The 17,397-nt window shown below is 42.9% G+C and overlaps 1 protein-coding gene across 1 annotated transcript in view; it reads left to right on the top strand.

Moving 5' to 3' along the window:
- The window catches only part of adgrb2 (adhesion G protein-coupled receptor B2), a 152,190-nt gene that overhangs the window by 89,463 nt on the left and 45,330 nt on the right, over positions 1-17,397 (top strand). Inside the window, exons 15-18 of the mRNA XM_061092573.1 lie at positions 5,053-5,179; positions 15,881-15,984; positions 16,270-16,372; positions 16,874-17,024. Of these exons, the coding sequence (XP_060948556.1) occupies positions 5,053-5,179; positions 15,881-15,984; positions 16,270-16,372; positions 16,874-17,024 (485 nt within the window). The remainder of the gene's footprint in view (positions 1-5,052; positions 5,180-15,880; positions 15,985-16,269; positions 16,373-16,873; positions 17,025-17,397) is intronic.

The raw sequence follows: 17,397 nt of genomic DNA, 5'->3' as shown, positions 1-17,397 counted from the left end.
GATGATGGATCCAGATGCATTTGGTGACCCCCCTCACTTTTCCTCTCTATGGGCAGAATGCTGTTAGGTTTTGTGCAGACATCTGTGTTCTCCCTCAGGTTTCTTTGTGTGTGTGTGTGTGTGTGTATTTAGACAAATGCACCATCTGGTAGAGATGATGAACATGGCGAACGTTTCATCTGCTAAAAACTCAGCATGTTAGCTGATGATTGCATTTAGCTCTCAGCAATGATGTGCTTGACTACAGCATCACGGTGCCACTTAAAAGGATATAGACTCTTCATAATGTTAAGGATATTGTGTATATATTGTGGCTCGGGCACATCCAAGTAAACACTGTGAACTCCGTGGGCATCAAATAAAACTTTATTCTTTTGGCGAAGTCAAGACTAAACAACAGATGTGTTGACTATCGAAATGTGACCTGGATGATGCTGTGTATATTTACACATCTTAGCATTTTTTCCCCCCCGGATAATACCATATTAACACCTTTGCAGTACATATTTGGGATCCACAGCCTTTAAAGCAACCGTACTGATATATACGCACCTGTTTGCACATCTGGTACCTGTTTTCCACGATAAGAGGAGTCGGCAGCAGCTCCAGGCTCATTCAAATGCTCCAACAAAAGTAAAACAAAAGCTGCGTCCTTTTAATCTTCCCCCGCAAGCTACACCCATCTGATAATCTAATACTTCCATGAGCCCACAGCATGTGTGATGCACAGTCTGTATCCGTGGCTCTCGAGGTTTCTTCCAAATTGTCGGTGAAATACAAACTGAGCAAAAGTCAAAGCAGGCCATTCGCTGAAAGGCAACATAACCAACAATTAAATCCATGTGAACTACACTACGGTCAGCAGTTAATTAAACTGGAAATCCAGCAGCCAAAACAAGGGGGTCACAGATAATGTGTGTTGGTGCGTGCCTGTTGGTGTTATCTTCGGCGACCCCCCACTGTGAGCTACCAGACAGCTTCTCATTACCCCGACGTCCTCTTTGCTGCCAGAGAATACCGGATGTGCCTTGGCTGAATGTGCTCAGACTGTATGTGTTAGCAGTGAAACGCATGCAGGTCTTCCCATGTGCATCTGCCATGCTTTAAGTTGCATAAATCACCACAAATAACACTTCCTGTCCGTGAAATGTGCAATCTTTAATGCATGTGCAGTAACAGTCCATACGGAGATGCTATGAACGGAGTCATTTGTGAATATTTCACACGCCATCTCCCGGGAGTTCACAGGCAGAACTTGTGTAGATGTAACATGAGATGAATCCTTTGTAATGGAATCCGCATTAACATGGATGTATTTTCTCGTTAAAAGGGTACATACGTATTCTTGCATTCTTGTCTGTCACCCAGTCCTCTCTCTCTCTCCCTCTCTCTCTCTATCTCTCTCTCTCTCTCTCCCTCTCTTTCTCTCTCTCTAACCCACACACAGCTGCACACCGTGTTGCTCCCTGTCAAGCTGTCGCCTCACCGCTGCGATCGTCTTTCCGATCTTCAGTCTTTGACGTGTCACTGTGCTGATGATGATCATCAGGGAATTAGTGCTCACATCTCATTACTGATATTATGAGTCGAGTGTGTCTCTGTGTGTGTGTGTGTGTGTGTGTGTGTGTGTGTGTGTGTGTGTGTGTGTGAGTGTGTGTAATTATATGTTCGTAAGTGTGTTGGATACACTTTCATTCAGGTAGAGACATTCCTGTCATTTACTGTTCCACTAATCGTGTTTGATCAAGTGATGTTGCATACTGTGTTGAACATTTTGTCTTTTTTGCCTTTTAATTCATTTATTTGATCAAACCACAATTTATTTTGTGTTTTTTTGGGGTCAAGATACAGTTGAGTGTATACATACCTATAGTATACATGAAACAGTATTGCACAGTGACTTGATGGGCAAGCAGAGCAGCACAACCAACTCCCCCTGACCTCCCTGGGGCTCTAAGCAAAACTTTGCTACCTACTGTCACGCCTGACTCCCCAGTGCTCCCACTACCAGTCTCCCTCCTTATTACGTTTTGCTCCATCTGTTTGTTTCAGTTTCAGAAAGAAAGCCTGCAACCAGAATTCCATTACAGTCTAAACAAACAGCCCATTCCAAACAGACGTGCACTAGTGCAGAAGAACTTGCAGAAAATAGAAATATAGAAAAAAAAAAGAACATGACACTGCTTGGTTATTATTATCGGTTACATATTCAAGACCACACCTCACGATAGTAAACGCTTAGCAGTGCCTATAAAATGTTAACATTTAATTTTGTGCAGGCGCAAATGAAAGCATGCTCTTGTGCGACAAGGCTTTTTTAAGCTACAGTTTAATGCAAACCATTGGCTTTCATCAAACATAATTAATAGTTGGATTTGTCAGGCCCAATGTTACAGAACAGCCCAGGAAGTGGCTGCTGAGCAAGACAGGGTCACACAGCCCAGTGAGGTCAGTGAGACAGAGAGATCTCCCATAGAAGCTACTTCACTTATCAGTTATATGATGACATAGAACTTGGAGAGAGTTTCTGGGGTTGATCCAACAATTACGTTCACGACGGTTGTCATAGCTTCCAGATTCGATAGCATACGGCTGCTGTTAATGAGCACACGAAGGCAAATGGGCGACAGAAGATCCATAAGAGACAAAACGGCTCATCTGAGATGCGAGACATCATTTCCACTTCTGCATTGTTTAAACTGATGTCTATTTTTGAACTCTATTTGGGCGAACACTGCCTGCCTTTGTCCTGTTGACAGAACGCTGCAAAGGTCATCGCATTTTGTTGTTTGGAAATGGAAGCAAAGTCTGTGTCACAGAGCTGAATGATGATTGTAGTATGAAAAAACTACACAAAAGTATTTTGACCATCAAAAACCACCACTATATATGATTAATTTACTTGTTCGATATCCCAACCTCAACAGAGCATATAGTATGCTTCCCTTTTTGGAGTACATACAGGAAGAGTATATGTTGGGATTTCTTTTTTTATGTTAAACTATATTTTGGTTATTTCTCAAAAGTCACGATGATTGTTTTTTTTTCTGAAGAGATCCATAAATATTTACATCATCAATTTCCCTGAGATGTAAACAGTGCTCAGATGTACTGTACTTTCAGGCAAAACCCACATGTTTTTAATTGTATTGAATGAACTGAAAATTGCTAATCCAAGTCCTCACACGAACAACACAATTTTCTCTCCCACCACTTTTGTGGATATTTATTGCCATTAGCTTGAGATGAGGTGATTAAGTTCTCCACTCTGCCATTAGCAGTGAAAACCATGCCATCCCTGCTCTCTGCAGTATGATTACTTTTCATCTTCCTCTGCTCTACAAAGGTTTTTTATGGAAGAACGAACAAAAATTAACCCAAGCTTGTTCATTAAAAAATAGCTAAAATAATTGTATCTTTCTTTTTACATGTTGTTGCCATTCCCCAATGTAAAGGTGTGTTATCATTGCCAAGCATTGGCTGAAGGAGGATGTGGACAACTAAGTTCCGCCTGTGATGCATATCAAAGTTTTCCTTTACGCCCTCAAAAGAAAAAAACTTTCCTTGTCTGTTTTGGTGTGGAATGTGATTTGGCTGCTAGCTAATGCTGTTGCCCAGCGATGTTGACATATTTAATTTGAAGCTTCCTACGACCACATCTAGTTTTTCCTTTGAGTCTGAAGTCACCTGTCACTAGGATTCTACTAATTCCTGAAATTGTTGCTTGTATGTGGAGCGCATATCTCTCTAACTGTTTTTATCATCACCTTCATACTTGGCATTCCCGTCTTGTTAAGGGCCTAAGGAAGTGTTGTGTTGAATTTAATACAATTTGGACATATATTCCATATAATTAACTTTGAATAATCCAGCTTCCAGTGCTTTGGCTGGGACTCAGCGCATCCACAACAACGTCAACTGAGTCAAGCTTCAGCAAACTCTGAATTAACAAGTGTACAGCCTTTGCTCGCTGCAGCTCAATTACTACAGGTCACCTTTACAGTTTCAGAAAGAAAGCTGCCACCAGCATCACCACAGGCCAAACAGGCTCATTCCAAACAGACAGGTTTACAGCCTGCAAGTAATACTTCATCAGGACCCTGGAAGTTAAGTGACATTTGATCAGTGAATAAACAATTCACAAATGTCATCACGTTCCTATCTCAATGTTCAAACTTGATTGATTTGCGCCGTGTAGCATGCAACATAACCTAACATTATTTTTTTCTCACTGAACCACACTCACCTCAAACCAGTTAGAATAAAATCAAAAACTGATTGTAGGATCTCATTCCTCTTAGCAGTTTGACTACAATGATATGCGCTCAGGGCCTTTAAGTCCTGCTGCCCAATCAGAACATCCCTGCGATCGCTTCTGCTTTTGTCTCCCATAATGTTTCTACCTATCTTAGGTGACTGCATAAAGCAGCGTATACCCAGGGTTAAACATAAGGTTAATGTGTAATGTGTGCCGCCACGGTAATTAGTTCAGATAGAATCGTATTGATTGACCTCCGCACTCAACCTTCTATTGCAAGCACTTAGACGCAACTGACGGAGGGGGTGAAAAGAAAGGGAGGACAAGAAAGATGTAGAGTAATAAAGTGTACAAGGTTTTGTTGTATGAGATTCTGCACACGCTGCTCCTCGTTGGATGTCAAAGCAATTGACCGTTTACCACTGAATAACCCCATCCACCGTTTAAGCCATGGTGCTGTTTGTCAACTGCTGGCTTCTACAACCCCCTGTCTGTTTATCCTCAAGGCCCCGAGACTCCCGGGGTCGAAAAGAGGTGGGATAGAGAGAAAAGAAAAGAGAAAAGATGAGGAAGGAAGTGTTTAGGGTGCTGAACACGGAGAAGACTCGAGAACAAATGGGGTGACAGGGGCATCTAAAGAGCCACTCCGTGTGTGTGTGTGTGTGATCGTGTGTGTGTGCGTGCTGATCGCTGCATGATGGACCATGGTCTCACAGTCACTGTTAATGTCCCCTGTGACAGCCCCCTCACCCGCCGTTACCGCTAACCCCCCCCTCTCTTCTCCCCACCTCCAGGGAAGCTGGCGCGGAAAACTGGGGCACAGAAGGCTGCCAAACGCTCGCGTCAACCGCTGTCCACACCAAATGCCTGTGCAGCAGGATATCCACCTACGCCGTGTTAGCGCAGCAAGCTAAAGACCCGGTGAGTCACAGCGATGCACGGCCCGATGTAGTCATGTAGGACTCGGGGAGAGGGAGGGGGCGACCGAGGCAGCGACTACCAGGGCCCAGGTCAGTGAGCCGGACTGGTCACTGCGGTGTGAGTTTAGCTGGCGTCCCCTGTCAGATGGATTTTACTGCAAATTGCAACAGGAAGGTCATTTACTTTCTTTATAGAGATATGCGCTAGTACGACCTGTGTCTTACTTTATCTGGAGCATCTTCTATTGGAGGGTGTTGTCAGTGTTAAACTTTGTGCAAGAAGCCTGCTTTGATTGTGGTGTCGTTCTCTCCTCTATCAACTCTTGATTGGCTGTTACTCTCCTGGTTATGGAACTTTGTTGGGGGGAGATAAAACTCAACAAAGGTCAGTTTTCCTCAGCGAGCTACTTCCATGTGACGGGAGAGAGAGAAGAGGCATCCGGAGAAAAGAGAGAGACTTTCATTGGGTCTGTGTGTGTGATTTTTGCCTGCAGCACATACCCTGTGCCTCTATAAATAGTTCATGTGCCTTGCATTGTGCGTTTGACATGATTAAAGAAGGCTTTTTAGCCGTCCGGGGGTAATGTCTGTTCTGATGCATTGACCCAATCTTGTGTATTGTACTGATGGACATCCAAAGACCTGACAGCTCTGAGTTCACCTTCCTCTCGGAGTCCAAAAGACCCAAATTCATTAATTGTTCTGTACCTGAATTGTCAGCCCATTTATTTCACACCTCCCTGCTATCCACACCTAACCCAATTTATTATTTATACCCACCTTCTTGCACCTTTTTTCTTCTAAGCCATATTTTTCCTCCACCTTTTCAGTTTTCCTTCTCCTCCCTTTTTATCACCCTCCTCTTTTGCCACCTCTTTCAGCCTCTTTTTCACCTTGTTAACACCTCCAGTTGTTGTTCTCACTTTATGCCACAGCTCATTGACTGCTGTGGTCGCAACATGTTCCCTTTAGCTTTGGCTGTTAATTTGTCTCCATGCTTACTTGTGCCCAATACCCACAAGGACAGTAATTACATTAAATAATCAGGGAGTGCAAGGAGATGGAGTTTGGCTAAATTTGTTTTTACACACTAGGAGCAACGAGAGATTTTCTCTCCCCCACTCGCTTAATGGTTAGTTTAGAAAATTGAGTCAGTAAAGCAGATCCCTAACCACTGGAGGAGAACTCCAGGTGTCACAGAGATGGGAAGTGATTGTGAGGAATGGAGGGTGTAGGGGAACAAATGTTCAACCAAACAGAAAAGGCAGCTCGGTCTCAGCTGGAAGGCAGAGCAAAGAGGGAGAGAGTGAGTGAGTAAGATGGGAAGGAGATTTCTGCTCTAAGTAATAATGCATTACAACCAGCGTTGCTGAGATAAAGAGCTGGCCACTTATGCGGACATCTATTTCTGGGTAACCTGTTCACATTGCTCAATAGCACTGGTAAGTGCTATACGGAAGACATTAAAGTCCCTGTGTCTACATACCTTCCTCGTCAAACATGAAAAAACACAAGATGTGTCTCCGCATTGATAGAGTTTAGGTTTTTTATGTAAGGTAGTCAGTACTCAGAGAGGTTTGTGTTATAGAGCTGTAAATTGAAAGGTGGAGCTTGTTCTCGGGTTAGTTTTACCCATTCTCTATTTCTATATTACCATTATAAGTATTTAAAGTGGCTATTATTGATCTTTTTTTAATTAAGTATGAAATCATGAAGTGCAAACAGTGTGGCGATGGACAAGCGGTCACTCATAGTGATGACCCCGTGATATATTATCACCTGATTCTGTACCTCTGTCCAGTTTCAGTGAGGACTAGTGTTCATTTTATTGTATTGTGGAGCTGTCCTCAGCAACAGAACTACAAACAACAGACAAACAAAGATAAAAACCAGTTGGTGAACATTTATTCACTATAGAGTCAGATATTACCTTGAGGAACTGGTAGGGACCCAAAACAGAGCACGAAGAGATTGAATATTAGATTCACACTAACTCGGTACAACTGAGAAGTATCTGACAGCCTCTAATAACCAGCTAGCTTGTAAAGAATATCTAAAGCACACCATGTAGGCTTCTATGTGATTCACTTCTCTACTTCCCTACCACCCCACCATCCTCCCCCCTTTCTATTTCATGAAGTCTAAAGAGGGTCAAAAATATGGTGATGGCCCTCAGGTGAGCAACTCTAATGATTTATTTTATTGAACCTCAAAGCCTGAATTACTCCACAAGGGTCAGGGACCAATTACAGAACTCAGAGAAACATTAATTCCCGTTATATGGGAAAAAAACACGATAGCCGCGACCTATAAGCTGAACGGGTCATTCCAGAGGCTATTCCTGGTTCCCGGGACTTCTCTCTCTCTGCCGACCAATATTGACTTTGCCCTCGACGCGCTGCGAGCAGGTCGTCCATGTCGAGTAAAAGAGGGAAAAAAACGCATTGACGTTTGTGACATTTGTGACATTTGTGAAGAGTATGTTGGTAATTAGCGATTCATCACTCAGCTTTCTGGTACCAACCATTAGACCCAGTTGCTGAGGACCGGAAGGTATGGGTCAGTGTTTGTGTGTCAATGGCCCTCAGTCAGAAGCTGTTGTGGCCAGCGCTGAGTGCAATTTGTTGCTTTAGGGTGTTCCAGAGTTAGCTTTTTATTCCGGCGGAAATTGGATTCTACAAAAGAGGAGGGAGAGACAGATTGAATTTGGCATCACATAAAAAAATATATAAAAACCAGCCACATCCAGGCATGCCAATGCTGACAACTATAGGTATGGATGTTTGCACTAAAAAACAAACACACACAAGCATGCATGCTCACGCAAAAAATACACAAACACACAAACGAGGACTCATATGTTGTGTCCAGGCTGTGCGGCTGCTGGAGTGGAGCTGTGTATCAGCAGCCCAGCTCTGACAGCTTATCCTGGGCCTTGGCGCTAGGGACAAGGGGGGTTGAGGATTAACCTCCATGTTTAATAGAAAAGGGAGGAGAAGGAGGTATGGGAGGGGGTTTTGGCGATGGAGGGGATTTAGAAGCAGCGCTGCCATTACAGGCCGTTTTTTACAGTAGAGTGAGGGATAGCCAGTTAATCCTGTTTACTTTCAATAGCCTCTGAGATTTCCGTGCGTGCGTGTGTGTGCGTGTATGTGTGTGAGGGTGTGTGTCCGTGGAGAGACCTTCACTATCAGACACAAGACAGAGGTTGTTACTTTAGAGAAACAGCGGAGAGAGAGAGAAAGAGTTGATTGAGTGAGGTCATGAAGCCATACAATAAGCCAAGCCACTTAATTCCCAAAATGACTGCAGTGGGAATACAAGCCCCACGGATACGTCTGGACTCATTGCTTTCAACGCGCTCATTGGGATCATGGGATTTGGAATAGACGGAGGTATTGGCTTTATAAAAGTCAGTTTAACATCTTGCGTCTCCAGTTAATCAAACGAGTTTATGCCTCTTTGAAATCATTTTTGTCAGCACATACCGCTGCTGTCCTAGTTGTGTTGGAATTGATTACAGTGCCCCTTTCCCACCTGTTTGCTGGGCTACATTGGGAAGGGGAGCTGAAAAGGTTGGTAGTTCAAACGGAACGTGAGACTAGGGATGTCACGAGAACCGATACCTACGATACCTTTCGATACTAACATAACAAAACGAATTTTTACTGGTCTTGGCACCGACTACTGAATTTTTGGTATCGTGACACCCCTACGTGAGACCTTGATCCAGTCGGCCTATAGGAGCGCACAAACAAACCCTTTGGCTGGCAGATGAAGAATACCACAGCAGGCACGGAAGAGAGGGGACGCCTTCTCTGTTTCCATAAATTATTTAGAAACCAATTACTGTATCAAAGCAATTTTCTCAAAAGAACAACATGTGAAGTGAGTATTGTGTCTGAGTGCTTTCTCACAGCTTCTTTTACCTGCCACACTGACTGCCCCATCATTCTCATGAAATGACTGGTTCTTCTTAAGATGGATTGCAACGGGTTTCTTCTGCTATCATTAGCGTTCGCCGACACCTAATCAGGATGGAAGAACCTCAGGGCTCAGTCTATTATTTAGACTTATTATTGCCTGCAGTTCTGTGAGGCGATGATGGGGACGAATGAGGGGCCACAAGATGGCAGCTCATATTTTAATATATTACATCTTGGACATACCTTGCATAAAGAAAACAAAGCCTTCCCTTGATGAAGACTACAAGGTTGCAGTATCCAAATATCTTGTTCTTGTCAACTGCAATTAAAAGATGAGGGTTGCGACAAATTTACGAGGAGCCTTGCCAGGATCCACATCGAAATATTTGAATCCCTTTGTCACGTTAATTGAAAGTAAGTGTGTCCTCATCGAAAATATTTTAGATGCGTTTCCCTGTGAAGATGCATAATGATTGAGTGTTGTTGTGGCAAGGACAAGTTTACTGGCTAATTGGATATAGTTTAACATTGAGTAGACAATGTTGTTTCGGATGTGTGGGTGTAGGATAACAATTTGATTGAGGGGTTGAGAACAGCTCTGGTGTTTTTTTTGTGCTGCGAGGGTATGATGCCCCTTTGGTCAGCTCATAATTAAAATGTGACAAAGATTGTGTGGACCAAAGAGTGTTTCTAAAGATGGATGACATGGGTGCTTCCCACAATCTATCGCCACCTGGTGGCCGGCCGCAGGATCAATTTTAAATTCCGACTTCTTCATGTTAGCAGATAGGACATTGACCAACTTTATGTATTTAACTCAAAGTACGCATTAATTTTTCTCAAAGTTGGTTTCTGTCATGTCCGGTTGCTCTTGTGTATGTTCGATTGTTACATTTTTGGCTTTGATTAGTTCGGATTAGCTAAGCTGGATAGCATAACGCTTCCTGATTGACAGCTGAGACTGACTAAATTTTGGTCGAGTGCATTTATCAGCGATACTTCGCTACCACAGCTCAATTCCCCGATAGTTAGGGAGACTTGGAGAAGCAAAGTCCGAATGCACAAGATGGCAGCTCTCATAACCGGGATATTTTGGCTTCATTGCTGACTAGTGGGATGAAGTGGAGACACTCTATGATTTGAAATAACAAGACGTGTTGCAGTAAGTGTTGCAGTGCTTCCGTCCCTATGGTTTTAGATATCCCTTGAAGAAATGCTGTATGGTGCCATATGTTCTTACTTTCTGTTGGATCAGGGCTTTACTCTGTAGCTGATATTCTACATTCAGCCTCAAATAGCCCTGCAAACCTGAATCTTATATAGAAAAAAAAAGGCAAGCACTTGAAATGATGACTTTACATTTTAAGTCACTATGTCAGCCTTGTAGGTTGTCACACACTGACAGGAGACTTATGGCTTGTCTTGAGGCCACTGAAGTCAGAGTCTGTCAAGCTGAAACCTGGAGGGTCTGCGGAATTGATTCAGTTGAAGCATATCACAGGTTATGTTTACCTAGTGCTGTCAGGGCTTTACATGCGACCGAATTGCAGGAACACTAGATTAGCAATATGTAAAGCCTTGCCACGGTCTGCGGATGTGTACTATAGTGTATTTGTGTGCCTGTTCCTATTCGGGGATAAATAGCAGCAAACGACCGCCGAGGTAAATACCTCGAATTTTGTAAATGCCACCTTTTCGAGAATTATTCAGCATTTCACAAGGGGCATAACATTTCCTCAGCCTAAATGAGAATGTTAGACACACCACAAAACCCTGCATATTGCATAGGGGGTGAGATGGCCTCATCAAACCAAATACAATATTGATTGTTTGATGAAATGCCTGAAATTGCGTTTGTCTTTTCCCGACAACAAGCTGTTGTGGCTGTGAAAAAAACGTTAAGCAAAAGCATAATGTGATGTTGTTATAACTCTGCATAACATCTTAAGAAAGAGATTGGCCCAGAAACGTCTAATTTTGACACACTGTTCACATGGTTATTTGATATTAAAAAAAGATTATAGCAAACTGAACATAGGCTGCAGGACATGAATCAATTTCTTGTCCATGTTAGTTCTTGGGACATGGGTCAACTAAAAGGTCAAAATACAAATAAATACATTTTTTACAAATAATTTTTTACTTTAGGTTCTTCTTATCAAACTGGTGTATGTCAACTTGCGATTTTTCAGTTAGTTTTGTTTCGATCACTTATTTGATATTATAAAAGTTTGTATATAAAAGTGGTGAAACATGATTGACAGTTGAGACTGAATTACGATTGCTCAAGGGCGTGTATCGGTGAGGCCTGGATTGAAAACGTCTTCAGTGCAAGCTGGCTGCATTCTTATCCTGTATAGTTTGGCTTCACTTCTGGATAGTGGGAGGAAGTGGTGATGCATTGTTCATCTTTCTAAACATTCTATGCTAATTCTAAATTGAAAGGGGGAATATTTAAATGATTATACGTGCTTTAACATAGCTTAACATGTTGGCATCAGCATTGTTGGTATGCTAACATGCTAACAGCCTATCAGTGCCGAAGTTTAGCCTCACAGAGGTGCTAGCTTATATGCCCATTCATATCTTGACAAAATATTTGATATTTTTGTGATGCGAATATATTCAATAGATCTATAAGTTTCCAAGTCCTTCAGGATTACACAGTACACAACATTGGACTATGAGATATTACACAAATTCGCAGTATGAGTAGATTGGTGAGTGCAGTGATGAAGAATAATAGAAAAGTAATAGACACATGGAAATGTAGGATTTAATGGAATAGAAGCAGTAATGCACAAATGGACCTTGGGTCAAAAGAGGAGACTTTAATGCTGAGGGGTGACTCAGACATTCAGATATACAGTAGGGAGGAAGTGGGGGAAGAATGGGAGACACGGAGAGGGAGGGAATGGTAGAAGGATCAGTGGGAGTGGAGGGAGGAGGAGTGTCAGTGAGAGGAGATAAGTAGGTTAAACTTCCTGAGCTGAAAATAGCTATCTTCTCCATCACATGGTAGCCAAGCTGCCCAGGGGAGCCTGGCCTTATACAGCAGAGCCTCAGCACACTCTTTCTAATCTGGTATCTCTCTCTCTCTCTCTCTCTCTCTCTCTCTCTCTCTCTCTCTCTCTCTCTCTCTCTCTCTCTCTCTCTCTCTCTCTCTCTCTCTCTCTCTCTCTCTCTCTCTCTCTCTCTCTCTCGCTCTCTCTCTCTCTCTCTCATTCCCTGTTTTTCTCTTTTCTCTCACAATGCGCACAGAGAAAAACACAGACACACATGTCCGCCGAGTGCAGTGTTATATCACTATATCTATTTAGGACAGGGTGTATGTGTATGTGTGTATTTTCATCCCTTCCAGGTTGTGAAATTAGACACTAAGTCTCATCACGCACTCATAATCTTACTTTACCAATTAAGACATCACCGTTTAACAGAGTGACACGATGAAGAGCTGAGAGACAATTTGGGGATGTATACTTTGAGGTAAAATTACAAACAAGTGAATAATATATCCCATTACTACTACAAAAGTGACGGAGAGAAAAATAAATGCAATAGGCTTCTTGCCATTCCCTGTGGATCCTTCATGTTTGATCCGTCAAGAAAGAACACAAATGCCTGCATTTCCTTTGACCTTCCACTCAACATTATATCAAACAGAGCATCTTGTCTATCACTCTCCTCCCAGGCCTCCCACTAGATGCACATGCTTGTCATATCCCTTGTTCTCTTTTTCTGTGGGTCTCCTCCTTTCTTACAAGGCGCTTTTGATTGCCTCACCTCCATTTTTCTCCCCAGTGTGTTCGCATGTGCACCGTATTGGTATTCCAGCCTATTTGGCTTTCCCCTACGAGAAATTGACTTCCTTTGATGGGCCGAGGAAAACCACTGAAAGGGAGGCTTTGACTCTCTCTCGTTTTCTTTCTCCCTATCTATTCCGTCTTTCCCCCTCCTACTATTCGCTTTCTCTTGCTTGTGCTTAACTCTTCCCACTCCATCTCTTTGTCTGACTTGCTCTCCTACTCCTCCTTTTGAGTTTGCATTCTTTATTCTCCTCTGGAGTCTTCTCTCTTGCTTTCTTCCTCTGCCGTCAGCTCATCCTGAATAGCAACACACACCCAATTCATGCGGCTTAACTACTGACTTTCGATTACTTGGCACAACTCCCTGGACGTGCCTTAGTGTGTGAGTATGTGCTTTATTTGGAGCACAAGACACCTTGGCAGTGTGTGTGTGTTTGTGCGTGTGTGTGTGTGTGTGTGTGTGTGTGTGTGTGTGTGTGTTTGTTTGTGTGTGTTTAAATCTTGGAGATGAAAGCGAACGCTAGCCACCCTAGGAGGTAAATTGAGTTAAATTGTGTGATTGAGAATTTAAAGGCAGGCCAAACATCAAGCTCCTTTTGGGCACAGTGGGGTGCATGCTCTCCACGCAGCTTCATTTGTCTGCTCTTCCTCCTTTCAAAAGAACCTCGGGAGAGAAACAAAGTGCAGGTGTGTTGTATATCATGACCTGAATTGTTTAACTATGTGCTTTGGTCGTGTTTACCCTCGTATTATTTAAGTGATACAATGGGTCTAAATAGGAGCAGAGTGCACATATATAAAAATTCCATTTCATTTTCATATATACTTTATATATATCACTGCTGTGGACACAAATCCTATGTTCTATGTCGTTTTGGCACTATTTACTTGACTTAAGGTTTGATTGAGGTGGCTGGATCAATACACCTTTTTCTTTCTCCAACTCCGACATTTCCGTGTTTTTTTGCTCTCTGCAATGGTATAATATTACTATTATAGTATATAATACGACTAAATAAATGCCATAGAGCGCCTCCAGCCCCCATTGACCCTTACAGAACACTTATGCTGCCTTAACGTATGAAAAGAGATATGTCAGTTTCAAATGGTGTGACTGTCACTGCCCCCTTACCTCCATGCATGTCGATGGTGGAGGAGGTTGGGATAATGTAGCTCTTTAGAAGGAAGAGAAAAATGATTGCTAGTCCCTGAACCCACGCAAAGCAACACATATCCGAACGCTTTCAGAAGACGTGCACAAATACAGATGGAATGAACTCAGAGTACAGGAAGAAGGCCTCGTCCATCTCCATAATAGAAATCTAACGTAGAGGATAAGTGAGCCTTTAAGCTTTGAGTGGTGTAGATAATGGACGGATGAATCTTTCTTACAGGTTCTAAGTGCATTCTCTGCTTTGGCAGCTGGTTTGATTCTTGAGTAAGTCTTCATGCGAGAGTCACAGAAAGGAGCAGTAAACTATAGTAGCAATAATGAGGTCTGTAATGCTGGAAAAGTCACATTACAGTAATGTGGAGAAGTGCTGTGAGTTGGATGCCTCTATTGAGAAATGAGAAGTTAGACCAGACATTGAACTCGTGAAACTCGCGAAATCTCCAGGATTAGACGGCTTCCCATCGGAGCACTATAAATAAACATATTGACATGCTGGCACCTACTTTGACGAATCTTTATCCGGCGCCAATTTCAGGAGAGCGGCCCCCAAATACATTTAATGAAGCTCTGTCATTGATCCCCGAAAAGGATACAGATCCATTGAGCCTAGGCAGTTTTCAGCCTGTCAGTTTAGTCAGTGTGGATTGTTAAGTGTATACTAAAGTCCCGGCAAAGAGGCTTGAGAATATTTTTGCCAGATAGTCTTCATGATGGCGAGGTAGGATTTGTGAAGAGGAGGTCAACCTAAAACAACCTCACATGGTCTCATATGGATGAGCTGGTGAGACAGCACTGCAGCAGCAACTTTCTCCTCTGATGCGGAGAAGACATTTGACAGGACAGAGGGGATTTTCAAATACAGGTCATGGAACTTTTGTGGATAAAACTGTGTATACTGACCTTCGGTCCTCACCAATGGACTAATGTCCCTCTTTTAAACCTTTTAAGGGGAATGAAGGAGGGAGAAACACATTTGCAGTCTTTGTTCACTTTATTTGTAGAAGCAAAAGGTGGAAGGAGCAAAGCAGGAATTAAAGGAAATCCAGGCTTTAGAGAATATAACTTATTTGTGTAGTCTGTTGCACACAGTTTTCTGGTCTTAAGATTTAGATTAGAATGCATTGTTTATTTCGCATATGTTTTTGTTCGCTTTTTGATTTCATGACATTGTTGTTTTCAGAGTACTTTAATTATGCTTCTTTACTTGGCTCCATCTCACAGTCTGTTGTATTTCTAATTAAAGGTAATTGCATATAATTAGCATGCTATCATTAAAAAGGGGACTACCAAATTATTATAACCATGGGAGTGTAACAGTTAATACATACTGTAAGTGCAAAGCTGGAAATGTGCCGGCTGTAAAGGCAGCAGCACAGTAACTGGACTCCTCACTCTCCTCCACACATATATCTACCATGGAAGCTTACCTGTTATGTTTTTGTGGTTGTTTCAAATGGAAAATATAGTATCACAGGATTTTGTATCTTTTGGCCACCGGATTATTTATGTATTATATATTGTTTATATACCAGGGGCCGTTTACATGGAGACACAGCAATCCAATGCAAGTAACATGTGTCCATAGCACATGCTAATTTGCAACACCCATCAGTAGAATGGCTATTGTGGGAATAAAAGCTAAACCGAGAACTGCAATACTCAATTGAGCACAAATTTAGTAAATCATATTTGGGTGTTTCAAGCTATTTACATCTGAAGGATAAAATGCTGTGTTAATTATTAACCGTTATCTCCCCTCTCTGCTCCTCCTCTTCCCCTCCCATCACTCTCTCCAGGACATGGGTCCCTCCAGCATACCCTCCGTGCCCCTGATGGTAGGCTGTGGAGTCTCCTGCTCAGCCCTGCTCATCCTGCTGCTAATCTACGCTGCCTTCTGGAGGTATCAACACACAAACCCACGCATGTACATAGCGCACACGTACATCATGGTCGTCATGCTATAACTACATGTGTGTCCTCTGATGTGCCAAAAACCGCTGTGAGGCCCACGGAACAAATGGTTCGAATGCAGCAGGGGGTGGAGATTATTTGTTTTTGGGTAACACGCAGGACAGATGGCAAAGCTAATAACTCCAACGTCCAAAAGAGCTGCTGTTCAGTCCATCAATCTGACATGAGTACTTCTCATCATGTCTCTCTTTCTCTCTCTCTCTCCTCCCTGTAGGTACATCCGTTCGGAGAGATCGATCATCCTGGTGAATTTCTGCCTCTCCATCCTGGCCTCCAATTTGTTGATTTTGGTTGGACAATCTCAAACGCTTAGCAAGGTGAGCCGCTGATGCACAAATAGGAAGAAGAAAAACACAAAAAAAATCTCCTCTAGTGCTCTGAAACTGCATTTTGGCAGGCAACCTAGTCAATACACGTGTTATAGCCATGGGATGCTGCTGGAGAGTAAGCCTTTAATAAAGACTGGAAACAAAAGCATCAAAGAGAAAGCACAGGGTTCATCAGCAGACATGGTGTTTTCGGTAGAGCTCTCAAGGGGAGGCTTCTGGCACAGAGCACTCAGAGTTGTCTGACATAGCTGTGCGTGGTGGTCAGTATCGATACACACCAGGAACACATGTAGAGTCCGACTCCCATAATTCTACACATTGCAGTCTTCAGCAGACTTCCCTTTTCCCATTTTCCCCTGGTTATTTTTTTGTTAGTTTTCGTTGTCCTCTGCTGACTGGATGAGCCACTTTGAGACCTTTCACACAACTTTTGTAAAAGCTTTTTTGTAAAACGTCTCCAACTGTGTTATCTCTTTCTCTTCTCTCCAGGGCCTCTGTACTGTGACCGCCGCGTTCCTGCATTTCTTCTTCTTGGCGTCCTTCTGCTGGGTGCTGACAGAAGCGTGGCAGTCCTACCTGGCCGTCATTGGCAAAATGAGGTCGCGGCTCATTCGCAAGCGTTTCCTGTGCCTCGGCTGGGGTGAGCATCCTCATCGCAAGGCACTTCCTCACACCAACAATGGCCGCATCGAGCTCAGTTTTAAATTCGGTGTTTAGTTTCAAACGTCAGAAAGTGGCCCGGTGAAATTCATCTGCTCGTTTGTGTTTTGGTGGCTTCTGCTGCTGCTGTTAGAAATGTAGACCGTCTGCCTCGGCCCCATGTGTGCCAGAGGATTGTCAGCATGGCAAATGAAGACGCCTTCGTGAATCGGGTGCACTGTTGTGCGACAAAAATTGATCAGAGGCAGCAGAAAGACCCGACATATTTTACATGACAATGTAACAGATTTATTATGTGGCAGTGTTTTTTAAATTGTTGCATTATGCTTAACAACCTCATCTATGTCCCATTT

The sequence above is a fragment of the Limanda limanda genome, chromosome 19 (genome assembly GCF_963576545.1).
Source record: "Limanda limanda chromosome 19, fLimLim1.1, whole genome shotgun sequence".
Lineage (NCBI taxonomy): Eukaryota > Metazoa > Chordata > Actinopteri > Pleuronectiformes > Pleuronectidae > Limanda > Limanda limanda.
This window is presented reverse-complemented; position numbering and strand designations above follow the sequence as displayed.